This window comes from Ictalurus punctatus, chromosome 15 (genome assembly GCF_001660625.3).
Source record: "Ictalurus punctatus breed USDA103 chromosome 15, Coco_2.0, whole genome shotgun sequence".
NCBI classification, from domain to species: Eukaryota; Metazoa; Chordata; class Actinopteri; order Siluriformes; family Ictaluridae; genus Ictalurus; species Ictalurus punctatus.
Window position 1 is genome coordinate 12629616 of NC_030430.2, and position 19782 is coordinate 12649397.

Consider the following 19782-nt stretch of genomic DNA (forward strand, 5'->3'; position numbering starts at 1 on the left):
GATAAAAAAAAAGACTTGAAAATGAATTTGCTGGAGCACTGGCTAATGTTGGGTAAAGTATTTGCCTAGTGATGTTAGTCATTTATTGCTGGATGGTAAAGCAATAAACACAAATGTCTTTTTTTTTTTTATTACAGGAAATAAACAATGAACCACACTTGACTGTTTACTTTGTGCAGTAGTCTTTTAATTAAAAGTGATTTTGGCAGATCACATCATGTAACACCCTGCAATCTCTTTAGTTCACTGGGTTAACTGGGGATTCCTCTTGATCATCTTCCTAAAGAGTAGGGGACCTCGAAATATTCTGGTATGGTGTACAGACCCTGGCCATTTTGCTTCCATGTTGGTCACGAGATGGGATGCGTCACATATTAACTAGTTAGTGGGGACCAGTAATGAGTGGCATTTAATTCCTTAAGCCTTGATTCAGTACCCAGTACTCTACTGTTACCTGCACGTTGATGCTATGGGATGACTTCCTATTAACATGGTCTCCTTCATTGACTGAAGGAACTTTAATAGTAATATCAGTTCCATTAATGCATCTAATCACATTTGGGAAACCTGAAATTGCCAGGGAACTGCACAAAAGTATGGAGGAACCGTTTGAGTGCAAGGCATACTGTACGAATGGCCCTACACACAGTTGCCTTTTCCACATGCTCTGCATCGCCCACGTTATACGGAAAACTCCCTCTGGCAAAAAAGAAAGAAAGAAGGGCAATGCATAAAATGTGCTCTGTGTTAAGTGCCGATCCACAATGTGTCACGTTGGTGATGTGAGATTTCAAGTTTTGTTAAATACATTAACGGTTCACATGAAAAATGGTAACACTCCTGAAATATTCATCTGGATATGAGCACACATCTTTACGTGTTCTTATCAGCCTCTCATGGCGAAAAAGATTTGTATAATCTGTGTTTTCTCGTCCACAGGATATTCTTCAAAAGGGCACGCCATGCTCCGTCAGCTCTCTGAAACAAACTAAACCTGGAACCTGCTTCAGAGTGGGTTATGTTCAGAGGGTAAGTTGCTATGGCTACTTGGATACCCTGAAAGTTCCCTCCATTTTTGGAACCGAAAGTTTACTTTCGTAAGTTTACTCTGAGTATACTTACCCAGGTAAGTTGCATAACCTGCTCTCTGGAATAGCACCTTGAATGTTTTTTGTTTGTTTTTGTTTTACTCCTTGAGCCCATCCATGAACATAAAGCTCCTTTCCAGAACCTGGCTCGTAGAGTTCAACTAGGGTTAGCATCGTAATTAGAATTATCATTAGCAAGGCCTGTCATGACATCACTTTCAAGCACACTTGGCCATTCGACTGCTGGAAAGCCAGGTTGTAACACTATAAACACATGCAATTCAGCTCATAGTGATATGTGAGAATAGTTAAGAGTGAAGGTAATAGTGAATTCATCATACCCTTGCTGTCTCTATCAAGCAGATGGCAACCCTGCAATGCCAAAAGTCCATGTGATAGGTAGGCTGTAGGTTTTAACACAAATACTTTTTTCTCAGACACATGGTAGGTTAAAAGGAAGATGAAGTGCAACTTCCTTTCTGTTATTTAAGTGTCAAGGCACTTAACATAAAGTGCCTTGATAATGCATTTATATATATATATATATATATATATATATATATATATATATATATATATATATATATAGTCCAAAGTGTCCGTAGTGTATGAATGGATGTGTGAATGTGTATGTGAGTGTGCCCTGTGATGGATTGGCACCCTGTCCAGGGTGTACCCAGCCTTGTGCCCGATGCTCCCTGGGATAGGCTCCAGGTTTCCCCTTGACCCTGAAGGAAGCATAATCGGTATAGAAGATGTATGTATGTATGTATATATATATATATATATATATATATATATATATATATATATATATATATATATATATATATATATATATATATATAGTCCAAAGTGTCCGTAGTGTATGAATGGATGTGTGAATGTGTATGTGAGTGTGCCCTGTGATGGATTGGCACCCTGTCCAGGGTGTACCCAGCCTTGTGCCCGATGCTCCCTGGGATAGGCTCCAGGTTTCCCCTTGACCCTGAAGGAAGCATAATCGGTATAGAAGATGTATGTATGTATGTATATATATATATATATATATATATATATATATATATATATATATATATATATATATATATATATATATAGTCCAAAGTGTCCGTAGTGTATGAATGGATGTGTGAATGTGTATGTGAGTGTGCCCTGTGATGGATTGGCACCCTGTCCAGGGTGTACCCAGCCTTGTGCCCGATGCTCCCTGGGATAGGCTCCAGGTTTCCCCTTGACCCTGAAGGAAGCATAATCGGTATAGAAGATGTATGTATGTATGTATATATGTATATATATATATATATATATATATATATATATATATATATATATATATAATATAATATAAAGGCATAACCCTTATTCTAAACAAACAAATAAACAAGCAGCCTTTGCAATTCATTTCGTTTGTATGAATGTCTGTCGAGAGAGAGAGAGAGAGAGAGAGATGCTGACTGCAGATCCAAGGCGCGACTAGAGATTCGCAAGAAGAAGCAAAAACCCATTACCGCACCTCCCCTTCGCGCGAGAGAGGGTGAAAAAAAACCCACACCGCTGCTCTCATCCTTGAGATGTATGCAGTGCTCTCAGTATTGCTTTCCGCTAAATTTCTCTTCGGAAAACAAACTGCTGAAAACCGCATGAGGTTCAGTGAATGATATCAACTACATTTAACCATTCTTCATTGGATTCAGATGCATCCGTATGAACCTACGTATTTGTAGTCGTCTTCAAGAGACCCTACGGATTTAGAAATTTCTTCTTGATTTACGGTATGTAACCTGCTATTAGAATGTCTCACTGTAGCGACATTCCTCTGGAAAGCGATCTCAGAAATGATTACTTGGAATGGTGTATTGTGAGCGTTTGGTTCCAGTCATATTAGTTACAATGCATGTTAATGTATTGCAGTACTGTTTTCCTACTGACGCCTTTTATAAATCGACTACAGCGAAATGCCTGAGCCTGCTGAACGAATGGTTTTATTCGGCTAAAATCAAACGTTATATACGGTAAAGGTGTATATCAGAGCCCTCTTGTTTCACTCTTAACCCACAGGCGTCACCAAATGCAGTCCATAAATGAGTCGTTGGGCTTTGGGCATATTCTCCTTTATAACGAGTCGCGATCCCAAAACAACTCCACTGAGTTCAGCGACGAAGGCGACCTGTTTCCTCGCAGCGTGAGGATCACCATTGCACTGGTCTACATGATCGTGTGCATGGTGGGACTCGTAGGAAACTGCTTGGTGATGTATGTCATTATCAGGTAAACCCATCTGTGTATCCACATGGCTAATGAATAATTGTTTGAAATGGTTGGCAGAAAACAATTGTTGACACGATCCAACGTAAACTTATTGGGAATTCGTGTAAGGAATTCATTTTGTTGGATTTGGTATGTAAGCCACAAATACTATCACTGCTGAGAAAAAACAACAACAAAAAAAAAACAACAACAGCTTGGTCTGTCCAGTTACCAGCTTTCAAAACACATAACGAGCTTGTGAAGCTGGTATCTTTGCCAGCTGGTAATTTTTTTTTTAAAATTATTATTACTCAAATACATTAATGAATACATTTTTTTGAGTTTTTCTTATCTTACTGATGTTTTCTAAAAATGTACTTGGCTACGATGTTGCATTAGGAGTGGTAATTCAGGAACTGCTTCCTTTCTATTTAGGCCTTGTCTGATCTTTTTGTTTACCATTGGTTCAGTTTATTTATATACTGATTTTTAGCAGGAACATAGACTGTGGTTTGTGATTAACCTGTCCTCATTTTAGTTATTTACCCCCTCTCTCTGTCTCTTCCTCTTAATAATATATTTTTTTTTCAGTTGTCACAAGCAGTACAATGCTACACACCCTATTACTTCTTATCTGACCATTTGTGCTGTTGCTGTGTAGTGCAAGAGTAACAATTAGTTGTTTGTGTGGTTATCAATGAGGTATGAATGATTCATCAATAAACAGCCAAGTCCCAGCAACCCCCCCCCCCCCCCCCCCCCGCCCTCTTCACCCACTCAACATTTGTCTGTTTGGTTGAAGGCTGATACTCCTTTAACCTGCCTTGAAGTTTTTGCTTATACAGGCATTGGTCCTTTTGTATACATTTAGTAAACTTGTCTTGAGTGGTTCTGTGCTACCTTTCCCTCTCCATAGCTGCGTTTACATGGACAACAATAATCCACTCTTAATCCGATTAAGACCATACTCTAATTAAGAAACTACCATGTAAACAGCAATTTTTACTTACCTTAATCTAATTAAGGTCATAATCGAAGTAAGCAATAATCTAATTAAGACAGGTGGAGTACTCCTGTTTTAGTCGCATTATGGACGTGTAGTAGTGACATGTAAACACCTTAATCACATTATGAGCGTCATGTGAGAGTTTTCACCGCATTTTGCGACAGGACACGATCACACACGGCATTTTTACGTTTTACGTTGAACAAGAGAGTTCGGCTGTGTCCCAAATCGCATACTTTCGTATTATAGGCCTGTAGTGGGGAAAAATACATGTATCTCGGCTACTATATAGACGGTAACTACGCGATTTGGGACACACCCACCGCTTCAAGCAGTTGTCTATTAGCACGTATAGCATGACAAATAATTAACTGCACTTAAAGCGTTTGTAAAAAAAATAAATAAAAACCCCCAAAACTGTATACGGTACCATAATGAAGACGAACTGTATGTTGATACGTGAAATTCTGGAGGGACGTCGTACGGCGTGGCGCGGTGACATAATGACGCGGGCTGTTAATCTAATTATGTTCTAAAACATGTAAAACGGGAACATGACAGGAGTATTCTAAAAGCGACTCATGTAAACACCTTAATTACATTATTATCTTACTCAGAGTAAGGTCAATAATTAGATTACTGCTGTCCATGTAAACGTAGTCCATGATAATTTTTTGCATACCTTTGTTGTCTGATGAAAAACGTGTATCTCCAAAAAATGTATTGGTATTATCATGCAAAATAAATGAGAATTTAGACACTTAGAAACTTAGTAACTGCATTTTCTAATTCAAAATGCACTCGTGTATTGTACCCAGCAAACATGGACATATGCAGTTTTCTTATGATGGATTTCAACAAATCATATTTAAGTCTTTTTATAGTTCTAAAACAGGGCTGCTACAAGTTCTTACACAGTCATAATATTTGACATATGTAAATGCACGAGTTGACAGTTTATTGGAAGTTTTTGGTTAAACAATAAATCAAAAACTCGCTAGTATACGAAATCTACAGTTGTGCTCATCTGCCAAATGTTAATAATTAAAAAAAAGAAGGATCATTAAAATTGCATTTTTTTATTTATTTTGTACTGCCCTAAATGAACTATTTCACATAACAGATGTTTACATATAGACACAATAATAACTGAATTTACACAAATGTATCAGTTCAAAAGTTTACATATACTTCATTCTTAATACTGTGTTTTGTTACCTGGATGATCAATGACTGCTTTTATGTTTTGTGATTGTTGTTCATGAGGCCACTGTTTGTCCTGAACAGTTAAACTGCTCACTGTTCTTCAAAAAAATCCACCAGGTCCTGCACATTATTTGCTTTTCCAGCATCTTCAGCATATTTGAGCCCTTTCCAACAGTGGCTATATGATGTTCAGATCCATCTTTTCACAATTCGGATAATTGAGGGATTCATACAAAGCTATTACAAAAGGTGCAAACATTAACTGATGCTAGAAGGTAACACACTACATTAAGATCCAGGGTGATGTAAACCTTAGAACAGGATGATTGGTGTAATTTGTTATAATTTTGTTTAATGATCTTATTTTTTCATGTAGTACTGCCCTTCAGAAGCTACATAAGATATTTACGTTTCCCAGAATGCAAAATAATAACAATTTACACCAAACAACCTGTTCAAAGGTTTATAACTCCCTGGCTCTTAATGTATTGAGCATCAGTGAATCAGGGAACACTTCTTGCAGCTAGTGGACTAGTTAAATGAAAGCCTTCATTTATCAACTTTCCACTTGTCATTTAGATGTCAACTGCTATCGGTAAACAGAATAGTGTGCATATAGTAGTAGCATGTACATAGTATAGGTTCAGGATTGACTACTATCTTGATCAGGATAATGCAGTTACTGAAGCTAATGATGATGATGATGATAAATCAGCATTTTGCTTATTATTCAGGAATACATTATTTAAAACTAAGTCAAGCATTGGTGTGAGCAAATTTGCGTACATTTAAAATATACTTAAAATAAGTACCATTTGCTTCATTTTTAAATTATGCTATATTCACTCATTCATCTTTAGTAACTGCTATATTTAATTCAGATGCTAATGCAAATGTTTATAGATTCCTAACAGTTGTTGACCTATCATGGTTTGTTATAATTATTTATATTATTTATATAATATAATTTTATTGCAATATATTCCATTTCCATATTGGTGGTTTCTGTCCAGAGCAGAATGGCACATATGCTGCATGATGCATTCCTCATTCCTGAAAGGTGTATCCAGTATCACCAGAACTTTCTGATTAAAATGCCACTGGAATCTTGTCACTGTTTTTTGTTTTTTCCTAAATTTGAGTTGAGAATCCTAAACAATCATATCAGAGAGGTGCAGATGATTTTGTATGATCCAAGGTGCATTCTTTGTGGGTGGAAGGTGAAGTGAGATTTCTAGGGATTGAGTAAGATATTTTTCTTACTAATGGACTATTGTGTCGTCTCCATGATCCAATGTCTTTTAATGTAAACAGTTTCAGCATGAGTTACTTTTGGTAGTGTGGATTGTAGGCTCAAACTAACATAATCATAACTCTAATGGCCATTTTTAATAATTATTTGCACATCCTTTGCAGTCAATGACTGCCTGAAGTCTGAAAGCCATAAACAATACCAGATGCTGGGTTTCTTACCTGGTGATGCTCTGCCTTTACTACAGTATCTTCAGTTCCTGCATGTTCTTGCCTTCAAGGACATTTTGTCTTCAGGATTGCCTTCAGCAAATGAAATGCATGTTCAATTGGATTCTGTTCAGGTGAATTACTTGCACAACATTCCACTTGTTTGCCATATATAAGTATTGGGTTGCTTTTAAAAGTATGCTTCGGGTCATCTGTATGCATTTGTGAAGCACCGACCAATGGATTTGAAGCATTTGGCTGAATCTGAGCACATAATGTTGCCCTATATTCTTCAGAATTCATCTTGCTGCTTTTGTCACATCATCAGTAAATACAAGGGAGCCAGTTCCATTGGCAGCCATACATGGCCACGCCATAAAATCAAGTGATTTACTTCAGTAGTTCGTACCCTTCTCCATACTCTTCTCTTACAAAGTTGATCTTTTTGTCTTATCTGTCTATAGGAAGTTATTCCACAATGGAAAAGCTTTTTTCTTTTTTTTAATGAAATGTTTTTGGCTAATATGGTCTTCCTGTTTTTGAGGCTTATCAGTGGTTTACATCTTGTGGAAAACTCTGGTGAAGACATCTCTTGATTGTTCACACAGATACGCCTGCCTCCTGGAGGGTGTTATTGATCTGGCCAAGTGATTTCACAGTGATTTTCTTCACCAGAGAAAGCGCATGGTTGCATAAGCAGAGAGTGTGGGTGCAAGTATGGCCTGTCTGTTGTCCTGACCTGTCTCCAATTGAGAATGTTTGGTGCATTGTGAAGTGCAAATAAGGCAACAAAGGCCCTGTACAGTTGCGCAGCTGAAGAAATGCATAAAATTCCACTTGCTATACTTAACCAGCTGGTGTCTTCAGTTAACAAATGCTTAATAAGTGTTATTAAAAGAAAAGGTGATGTTACATAGTGGTAAACAGTCGACTGTCCCAACTTTTTTTGGAGTGTGTTGCTGTCATCAAATTTAAAATGAGTGTATATTTTCAAAAATAAATTAAAATCACAAAGTAAAACATCAAATGATGTGTTGACAATGTGTTCCCTTTCAAAGTGAACTTCGACGTTGCGTTTAGCATAACACTTTGGGGAGTGCCTCTCGCGTGTGACTGGCATCTGAAGTTTGTGTAAAATCATGCCTATTTATAGACCTGCCATGATCAGGTGACGTGGCAATTAAGCGTGTCGCGTGATATAAATATGGCACCTGTGAACCGCGCCATCAGCCTTTATTATCTTCAGCAAAAGACTGCATGTCAGTTGTTTGTGTAAAGAAACAAAAAGACGCTTCATTTCCTTGCTATCTTTTCTCAAAATCTCAGAACTTTTTTATCCCTTTAAAAAAAGAGCAAAAAAAAAAGAAGGAATGAGCACGAGAGAAAAATATGAGTGAGAGAATTGAGGAAGTGGACGGAGAATAGTGCACACTTTCTGGGTGAAGTGTCTAGGGATGTAGCATGCGATGGAAGCCTCGAGAGGCTGCGCATGGTAATGCCTACATTAAGCAGCTCGGCTGGCGACTCGCGCTCTTCTCGGAAGCCAAAGTGAGTTGGGTTTCAGAGCCTCGTGGATCTGGGCTGGCTGCTGCCGAGGCAGCTAGCCATGTCAGGTTCGGGGGATCTCTTATGGATCCAGAAGGGGAGCCAGACACGCGCGCTGCTCTATCTCTTGCTCTGTCTTCCGGATTCGGCTCTCCGCTGGATTTTGGAACTCGCGTCATGACTCCTCCTTCTGCTATGGAAATGGAAAGGGACACACACACACACACACACACACACACACACACACAAAAATAATAGTAATGATTCCTCTCTGACTCCAAGCAGCCAGAAGGATGTGCTAAAAACTGAGAGCAGCATATAAAGAGCTGTTGAAGTGATTACTAAGGCTGGATGAGCCTTTTTCTCCCCAGTGAAAGTAAATCCCTTACACTGCAGAAACTCCCCTTTCTTCCAGAACTGCATGAGAAAATATCAGGCTTCTGGGGGAAAACCATGCATAAGCCGTATTTATAGCCCTACGATGTTGGATAATACGGCCATTGTGGGGAATGAATGGCATGGCTATTTAGCTATGCTGAAGGTGGAGGAGGCGCACGCGAACTACCTCTCCCCATTGATGGCAGGTAATTAGGGGGGCTGGCTTTGCCATCCAAGCCACCGTGTAAGGCCACTGTGGCATTGGTGGGCAAGGCCTATGCGGTAGTACTCTTTCTTGTTTGAGGTTGCTTGAGGTTTTTACAACCTTTATTTCCTGGTCCGCAAAAAATAGGAGTATGCAGCCAATTTTAGATCTGTGTCATCTGAACTTTACTCTTCGGACATACAGGTTTAAGATGCTGAAGCCCAAACTTGTCGTTCCACAGATTCAGTTTGAGGACTGGTTTGTTACGATAGATCTAAAAGGTGCATATTTCCACATAGAAATATCGCTAGCTTGGATGTCACTAGCGTGCATGGAGGTCACTCTGGCTCCATTGTGACTCCATGGCTTCCATGTACTAAACTACCTGGATGACTGGTTAATTCTAGCGTGATCCAGGGAACTGGCGGTTCAACATCGAGATGTTGTTCTCGACCAAATGAAGAGCTTGGGGCTCAGGTTGAACCTTTGAAAAGTATACTTTCCCCAGTGCAGTGGACAACTTTTTCTAGTTGTTATAAGGATTTTACTACGATGAGGGCGTTTCTATCCCCAACATGCGTAGGGTCAATTCCATCAACACTGAGCAAGATAAAGCAGGATCTTGGGAGACTATTGGCGCTTATGGGCCTATTGCACAGGAGACCATTCAGTGGTGGCTGAGATGTTTGGGGTTTCGTCCAAGGACGAAAACTCTGAGAATAATCAGTGACACGCGGTGATGCCTACGTGCTCTGAGAATTTGAGTGGCCCCGGTTTCTAGCCTAAGGTCACACTCTAAGGGTGTCTCATTAGAACAAGACGATAATGACAGACACGGCTGGGAAACGGCTTATATTTCTGATTAGTAAAAAACGCTAGTGTTCCATTTGAGATAATACTATCCTTCTAAAATGCATACACTAGATGGTAGAGTATGTAGTGCATAGTGTAAGTGTATAATAAGTCATTTGGGACACAACTTTGATCTGTACACTCCGATGCATCTTTTTGGGAACAGAACTAACACGATGAGTAAACATGCCATGCGTAGACCTATTAATCGATAAAGAGATTCGTTGACAACAATTTTCATAATCGATTACTATTGATTTTATCGATTAGTTGTTGCAGCTCTAGTAGATCTCTGTCTACTTTGATTATGTTGTAGGTCATATTTACGCAGATATATAGAAAATTCTGAAGGGTTCACAAACTTTCAAGCACTGCTGTATGTGTATTATGATAATTAAAACATAATTTACATTATTTACATATCTTTACTGTGTTCTGTTTATCAGTCTAAAATCTGCCCTGATTTGATTGAACCTGGTGAAGAGGTTTGCTTTCATGTATTTGTGACTTAGCTTCTGAAAGAAGAACAAAAGAAATTATTTCTGTTGTAACATGAGTGATGATATCACTTGCTTATTGTGACCTAGCTATGATCACAGTCTTGCCTTCTGTATAGATGATGATGATGATGATCTGTTCTGCTCATCTGGTGATCCCTTCATTATCAGACGCCTGCTGCCAATTAAGTGGTAGGCACGGGTGGGGTTGGGGTGGTGTCTGTAGGATGAGTGTGGGGCAGACTTGGTGTCAATGGTTACATAAGATTATTGATGGAGTATGCCACATAAGCAGTATGGACTGTGGGAGCAGTTAATAATGCTTCTGCTACATTAACAAGCTTTAATAGGTACATTTAATTGCTGGTTTCTAAAAGAAATCCTCATTGCATGAAACTGGAGGGTGAGCCAGAGATCATTAAGCCTGTTCTGTGTTTTCACTGTCTTTACACTTCTTCCGTTAAAGGAGGACATTTTGTCAAACCCATTAAAACCTGGTAAAAAGGGATTGTATGTTTTTATTAGAAACAATACTATTTATTTGAGTAGTTTGTTTAACAAATTCAATAAGAACTTAATATCAACTTCATCAATAAAGTGATATTTATCTATCCCTGTATTTGATTAAAACAACATGCAGCTAAATCTGATAACTTTTGGATTAATTCTGGTTTTATACTTAGGTTTTTATTGGATTATTTTTCTTATCAGTTGTTTTAAACAAACCAAAATATTTGCAATTTTAACCATTTTATGGGCCTCCTTCTGTAAGCGCTGTTCATGCCTCAAGGTCATAAAGAATGTAATTAGCCAAATTCTTTTTGGAGGGATATCTGGTTTTGTATTACACTGCTGACTGGACACAGCAGAGAACTGTGCCTGTATTAAAATATGTGCCTGAGCCAGACAGCTGTTCTTGCAGTACAAAGAAAGTAGAAAGAGTGAAAACATGTCCATTATATGCAGTTGAAGTGGAAAATGACAGTGGCGACAGAACCAGCTTTAGCTCATTTTAATGTGGCTAATTACGTAGTTCATGCAGGATAATGCATTTATTTCACTTTAATTGACAGCTTCATGAAATAACTTTAATTGGACTTCAGAGCCAGGTTTGTTTATGGTTTTATGTCTGAAATGAAATTTGTGTATATATGAAGGTTTCTGCCAGAGATGATAATGGTGCATCTGTTGCATCTATAAATGTCTGCTGTACAAGAGCTCACAATGCTGCTGCTCTGACCAGGGTATCACAACCAATTGCACTAATGAACCCTCACATGGCATTTTATGGGGGGTACAGATTTATGTCTGCAAGGATAATTTCTCCAAACCATTCACTGGATCCAGTGCGCAGACCTGTAATGTTCAGCTCTTGCTCTCAGATGGCTGTTAGTGTCTGAGCGTGAGTGTGTGTGTGTCCATGCATAAATTGTCTGGCATTCAAGCATTGTATTTAGTGTTCACAGCTGTTTATGTGCAGATACCAAATGACATCAGTAACAGTAAATTCAGATCAACTTAACTGTCACTGTGTTATCCAAATCTCAAGCTCTTTGAGGCCTTTATAAAAATTACATTAACCCAAGGTTAGGTAGACCCTATTCATGTTTCAAAATAGAAAATGCATTAGACTATACTAACAAGATTATGTTGGGTATCTGTTTAGAATATCATGTGTATTTGTACTTATATTACAGTCATGGGAAAATGAAAGTATACCCTTCAACAAAAAACACAAAAGATTTCAATATGTAGTCATTTTCCCCCAAAAGGTAACCCAACATTCAGAAACCAGGTGAGAAAAAAAAGTACACCCTTCTTATTTCCACAATCATTAAGAGAGGAATTAGCAGCCAGAGGTTACTAATGATGCACAAGACTAGTTAAATCATCAAGAAGTGTGACTATATCTATAGAAGCAGAGCTTTTGGCACTTTGGTGTTCTGGAGCACTCAGGTATGTTACACCATCATACCAAGAAGAAAGGACATCATTGTTCTCACTGAGAACAACTGTTGCTGCTCATCAATCTGGGAAAGGTTATAAGGCTATCTCCAAATAATTTTAAATTCCCCCCAATTATTTATATATTTAAGCATTGGAACTGAACCATGGAGTAATGGAGGAAGGTGGCCTAGTCTGATGAATCATGTTTTCTTTTACATCATGTGGATGGCCGGGTGCATGTGCGTTGCTTACCCTAGGAAGATATGGTATCAGGATTAACTATGGGAAGAATGCAAGCCAGATTTGACAGTGTGATGCTCTGGGAATGTTATGCTGGGAAAGCTTGGGTCCTGGCTTTCATCTGAATATTACTTTGACATGTTCCACCTACATTATTTGGGCCTATGATTGAGTCTCATGATTTCTCATATCACTACTATGCTGATGACACTCAGCTCTATTTTTCCTTCAAGCCTGAAGATCCATTGATCTCAGCACACATCTATGCCTGCCTGTCTGACATCTTGGACTAGATAAAGGAATGCCACCTTAAGCTCATCTTGGTAAAAAATGGAGCACCTTGTCATCTCTCCCTGCCCCTCAGTCAACAACAACCTCACCCTACAGCTAGGCTCAACCACACTCAAGCCAACCAGGACAGCCAACCTTGGGATGACCACTTGAACTTTACAGACTACATTTCAACAACTGCAGGGTCCAGTAGATGCATTTTGAATAACATCAAGAAAATCAAACCATATCTTACTGATCATGTAACACAACTACTAGTCCAGACTCTTGTTATCCCAAAACTGGTCTACTGCAACACACTACTCCTGGGCCTCCCAACCAGCTCCAATTCAGTCAAATCCCTTCAGATCATACAGAATTAAGCAGTGTGCCTTATTTTCAAACAACCCCAAAAGACCCATACCACACCCGTCTTTGTCTCCTTCCACTGGCTTCCTGTAGCCACCTGCATCAAAATCAAGGCATTGACACTTACAAGACATTGTCTAGAACAGCACCTTGTCTCAGCTCATCCCTTTCCAATGTGTACTCGTTTACCAACCCTCACTATTCCCGTCAGATACCAGCCCCACAGATCTTCCTACAGAGGATGAGTGTCCAGGTGGAACGAACAAGTGCGGGACGCAATTCTTGAGCACACCGAACAGGTAACTCATAGCAACAAGGAGTTTGCTGATTGAGGCAGAACTGACACATTAGTGTATCAACCCTGAGTATGGCTCTCTACCAAGGACATCCCCTTCAGCCTTGGTTGTCATAAAGTCAACCATCGGTATATTGGACTATACAAATTATTGCCACGTATCAACGATTTCACTTATCTCCCAGATTTACCATGTCACTGATGCCTTGCTTTATCTTTTCATGTATCCTGCTTCAAATCAGCAATTGAAGGCCCCCTGACCTCAGCGCTGAGATCAGCACTCTGTAATGATCAGTTTTTCATCACTGAAGAGTCTTCACTACAGTGGACTTTTGATTTCTGCTTTTTGAGTAAGCTGCATTTTTTGTTATGCACTTTGTGTTATCTGTAACAAAAAATATGAAAGGACAGTGAGGGGAATGACTGTTTATTGCTGCTATAATACAAGTGATGACTGTAACTACCATGTGCTGGGGATGTTCCACAACAATAAATTATAATTATAAACTATATTAACTATACATTGTTAAATGGTATGTTTTTTTAAATAAATAAAAAATGCAATGCAGTCCCCTCAAACTATTGGAATGGCAAGACCTATTTATTTATTTATTTATTTATTTATTTATTTATTTATTTAGCTGCAGACTGAAGACATTTGGGTTTAAGAGCAAAAGATGAATGTGAGAAGATAATTTAGAATTTCAGCTTTTATTTCCTGGTATTTATATATAGATGTGTTAAACTACATAGAATAGATTGTTTAAATGACAATACAACAATTTGGAATGTCTTGAAAAGGAAAGAAACCAATGGAATACTGAGCAACAGACTTCTAATGGGTCAGCCAAGGAAAACAACAATGCCTGATGACAGAAACATTGTGAGAGCTGTGAAGAAAGCCTCAAAAACAACAGTCAGTGACGTCACCAACAACCTCCACAGGGTACAGGTGAAGGTATCACAATCCACTATTCAAGAAGACCTCAAAAGCAGAAATATAGAGGCCTTACCACAAGATGCAAACCACTAATCAGCAGTAAGAATCAGAAAGTCAGATTGGAATTCAAAAAGAAATACAGAGATGAGCCACAAAAGTTCTGGAACCAAGATTAACCTCTGCCAAAGTGATGGAAATGTTAAAATGGGAAGAAAGGTCTGTAATCCAAAACACACAAGCACATCTGTGAAACCTGGTGGAGGTAGTGTCATGCCTTGGGCTTGCATGGCTTCTTCTGGAACAGGCTCACCAATCTTTACTGATCAAGTAACTCATGATGGTTGCAGCAAAATTAAGTCAGACGTCTACAGGAATATTTTGTCTGCCAATTTACTGAGAAATGCATCCAAATTATTGAGAGGAACTTTATCAGGCAGCAAGACAATGATCCAAAACACACTGCCAACTCAAGAAAGGACTTTATCAGGGAGAAAAAGTGTAAGGTTTTATACTGGTAAAGTCAGTCAGCAGACCTTAACCCAATTGAGCATGCATTTCACATTCTGTAAAGGAGGCTGAAGTGAGAAACCCCCCAAAACAAACAACAACTGATAAAGTTTGCAGTAAAAGCCTAGAAAAGCACCACAATAGAAGAAACCAATAAGGCTTCATGCAGTTATTGCAAGGGAAATGCAACCAAATATTAAGCATTATTTACTTTAATTTATTTCATGACCTATAATTTTGCTCACCTAAAATTGGGTGGTCTAATACAAAAGGTTATATGTTTTATGTTGTTTAACACATCTAGATGTAAATACTCGGAAATCCTAAACTCTTGTCTTATATCCATCTTTTAATCTCAAACCCAAATGTCTTTGGTGCATAGCGCAAACAAATGAATTGTCCTTGCCATTCCAGTTATTTCAGAGGGGACTATAGATGTGTTAAAGAAGAATAAAACACTTTTTTAAATTTAAAATAATGAAACCACCTTTGTCCACCTTTAGCATGATACAACAACCAACAAAATCCAAGCAAAAAAAAAAAAAATCTATCTTATCTATCTACCTATCCATCTATCTATCTATCTATCTATCTATCTATCTATCTATATATCTATATATATATATATATATATATATATATATATATATATATATATATATATATGATATACAGTGAGGGGAAAAAAGTATTTGATCCCCTGCTGATTTTGTACGTTTGCCCGCTGACAAAGAAATGATCAGTCCATAATTTTAATGGTAAATTTATTTGAACAGTGAGAGACAGAATAACAACAAGAACATCCAGAAAAACGCGTGTCAAAAATGTTATAAATTGATTTGTATTTTAATGAGGGAAATAAGTATTTGACCCCCTCTCAATCAGAAAGATTTCTGGCTCCCAGGTGTCTTTCATACAGGTAATGAGCTGAGATTAGGAGCACACTCTTAAAGGGAGTGCTCCTAATCTCAGCTTGTTACCTGTATAAAAGACACCTGTCCACAGAAGCAATCAATCAGTCAGATTCCAAACTCTCCACCATGGCCAAGACCAAAGAGCTGTCCAAGGATGTCAGGGACAAGATTGTAGACCTACACAAGTCTGGAATGGGCTTGGACCATTGGCAAGCAGCTTGGTGAGAAGGTGACAACAGTTGGTGCGATTATTCGTAAATGGAAGAAACACAAAAGAACTGTCAATCTCCCTAGGCCTGGGGCTCCATGCAAGATCTCACCTCGTGGAGTTGCAACGATCATGAGAACAGTGAGGAATCAGCCCAGAACTACACGGGAGGATCTTGTCAATGATCTCAAGACAGCTGGGACCATAGTCACCAAGAAAACAATTGGGAACACACTACGCCGTGAAGGACTGAAATCCTGCAGCGCCCGCAAGGTCCGCTGCTCAAGAAAGCACATATACATGCCCGTCTGAAGTTTGCCAATGAACATCTGAATGATTCAGAGGACAACTGGGTGAAAGTGTTGTGGTCAGATGAGACCAAAATGGAGCTCTTTGGCATCAACTCAACTCGCCGTGTTTGGAGGAGGAGGAATGCTGCCTATGACCCCAAGAACACCATCCCCACCGTCAAACATGGAGGTGGAAACATTATGCTTTGGGAGTGTTTTTCTGCTAAGGTGACAGGACAACTTCACCGCATCAAAGGGACGATGGACGGGGCCATGTACCCTCAAATCTTGGGTGAGAACCTCCTTCCCTCAGCCAGGGCATTGAAAATGGGTCGTGGATGGGTATTCCAGCATGACGATGACCCAAAACACACGGCCAAGGCAACAAAGGAGTGGCTCAAGAAGAAGCACATTAAGGTCCTGGAGTGGCCTAGACAGTCTCCAGACCTTAATCCCATAGGAAATCTGTGGAGGGAGCTGAAGGTTCGAGTTGCCAAACGTCAGCCTCGAAACCTTAATGACTTGGAGAAGATCTGCAAAGAGGAGTGGGACAAAATCCCACCTGAGATGTGTGCAAACCTGGTGGCCAACTACAAGAAACGTCTGAACTCTGTGATTGCCAACAAGGGTTTTGCCACCAAGTACTAAGTCATGTTTTGCAGACGGGTCAAATACTTATTTCCCTCATTAAAATGCAAATAAATTTTTGACATGCATTTTTCTGGATTTTCTTGTTGTTATTCTGTCTCTCACTGTTCAAGTAAATCTACCATTAAAATTATAGACTGATCATTTCTTTGTCAGTGGGCAAATGTACAAAATCAGCAGGGGATCAAATTTTTCCCTCACTGTATATATATATATAAAGATATTTTTTTAAACCTGTTTTATAATGGGGCAGGTGACTGTGCTGAGAATTAACCAATCACATTGAAACTCATGTTCAAAATTAATTACCATAACCTTCAGCTTAGATGTGCTAAGCTGGTAGACTCTTACCCAAAAAGACAGAGTGCTATATTACAAGCAAAGGGTGCTTAAGTATTAGCTAAGAGGTGTACAGACTTATAACCAGATTATTGTTTGTTCTTTTTTCTATTTGTTTATCACTTGAATTTTGTTGGTTGCTATATTACATTAAATGTGGAAATAGATCTGACATGATTTATCTTAGCTTAATTTTTAACATCAGAAAAATCTGAAATTTGAACAGGGATGTGTACACTTTTTTATCCACTGTGTTTTGCTTGGGCACAAGCCATTTTTATTCTGTTTCCCATTGCATATTGCTTTATGCTGAAAGGAGGTATAATATTTAAAATTTGCTGATGCAGTGGCCTCTTCTAGCCTATTTTGGTTAATAAAAGTATGTGTAGTATTGCCTTCTGAGATCTCTGAGAAAGCCCTTCTGAGAATATTCGAACTTTGAATATTCAAACTTCAAATATTTGTTAAATTTAAGAGAAAAATACACATTCAAATGCGTAATTTATAAATTTAAGATGTGAAGTAAGCATTAGCACTGATTTTAATTAAAACATACCATTGAACAAGGACATGCAATATATTAACAATGCGCTAACAATGTTTTATGAAGAAGAAAAATCTAAAAAGATTAGTTCTAGTGTTTCATATAATCCAGTCATAGTCAATAATGTCAGGGATTGAGCCGCTTAAGCTAGGTGATCTGAAGCTGAGCAGTGAATGATTTAACAGCTGTAAACTGAAACGCTTTACTGGCAGGTTAATTAACTCATCCAAAAGCATCCTATACACATATGAGATTAATCAGAGATATACACAACATAAACCTAATATTACAACTTGCTTCTGCACAAAATTACAAGTGAACAAAATGCACAAGTGAAGTTGAACTTAAGTAAAGCATTAGGTAGAATGGTACAGTGATGTGAAAAACATTTTTTGACAAGACTGATTTCTTCTATTTTTGTGCATATCTCATACTAAATAGTTTTAGATCTTCAAACAAAATATTACATAAAACAAAGGAAACCTGAGTAAACACAATACAGTGTTTTTTTATCAAAGAAAAAATCACCAATGTGAAATCTGGTTGTGCCACCATTAGCAGCAATAAACACAACCAAATACTTCCGATAACTGAAGATCAGTCTTTCACTTACTTCTAGGACTTACTCCTATGCGTTGGATCATTCAGTATGTTTACATGGACAATAATAATCCGATATTAACCCGATTAAGACAATACTTAAGAAACCATGTTTCTTAAGTATTGTCTTATTGATTATTGATTACCTTAATCCGACTAGTCATACTCGAAGTAAACACAAATCGAATTAGGACGTGGAGTATTCCTGTTTTAGTCGCATTATTGAAGTGCATTATAGATATGTACATTTTTGGGGACACTATTTATATTCATTGAGGGTGAAGTTAAGTTTAAATATCTATCTCTAAGGAACCAAAAGTCCAGTTGAGTTGAAAGTTGGTCTGCTAATCTGTAACTGGATTTTTAATCATCACTGAACTACATCAAAAACATGGTCACTTTCAGCTTTCAACAGGCATTTTAAACAAATAGCATTAAGCTATCATAAAAACCTGATAAGTATGTTCATGTCAGTAAAACCAAGGAGCTGGTTGTGGACTTCAGTAAAAGGCAGCAGCGGAACTACACCCCACTGGAGATCGGAGGGACCCCCATGGAGAGAGTGAGCAGCTTCAGGTACCTTGGAGTACATATCTCTGAGGACCTGACCTGGCTCATCACATTCAAGCTCAGGTGAACAATGGCAGACAATGGTTGTACTATCTCAGACTGATGAGGAAATTCAGGGTCTCCCCAGTGATCCTGAAAATTTTCTGTACTGGGGCTATAGAAAGTTTACTGACTCTCAGTGCATCTCAGCGTGGTACAGAAACTGCTCAAATCAGGACCTCAAAGGCCTGCAGAGAGTGGTGCGCTTAGCTGAGCACATCTCCAGGTCTGCTCTCCACTCTCTGCACAACTACTACACCACATCTATCTACACCAGGCGCTGCAGTACAAGAGCTGCTAAAATTATCAAAGACTCCACCCACCCTGGTAACTGTCTGTTACCCTGAAACTGCACACACCGCAGTTTGAACTTTGTACATACAACATATTTTGTACATCCATTTTCGTCACATTCCATGCTAATTTTTGAACATCCATTTTTGCACAATCCTGTACACAAATTTATATTTAATATTTCTTATGTTATTTCTTATTGTTTCTTCTTATTAATTTCTGATTTTTATTATTTGATTTAGTATTTAATGCACAGTCTAAAGAGGAGTAGGCCAGGTTT

At 38.4% G+C, this 19782-nt stretch overlaps 1 protein-coding gene across 1 annotated transcript in view; it reads left to right on the top strand.

Moving 5' to 3' along the window:
* The first annotated feature begins 2635 nt into the window (after positions 1 to 2635).
* The window catches only part of oprl1 (opiate receptor-like 1), a 37259-nt gene continuing 20112 nt past the window's right edge, over positions 2636 to 19782 (top strand). The window contains exons 1-2 of the mRNA XM_017486496.3: positions 2636 to 2863; positions 3150 to 3359. Coding sequence (XP_017341985.1) covers positions 3160 to 3359 — 200 coding nt within the window. The 5' untranslated portion in view covers positions 2636 to 2863; positions 3150 to 3159. The remainder of the gene's footprint in view (positions 2864 to 3149; positions 3360 to 19782) is intronic.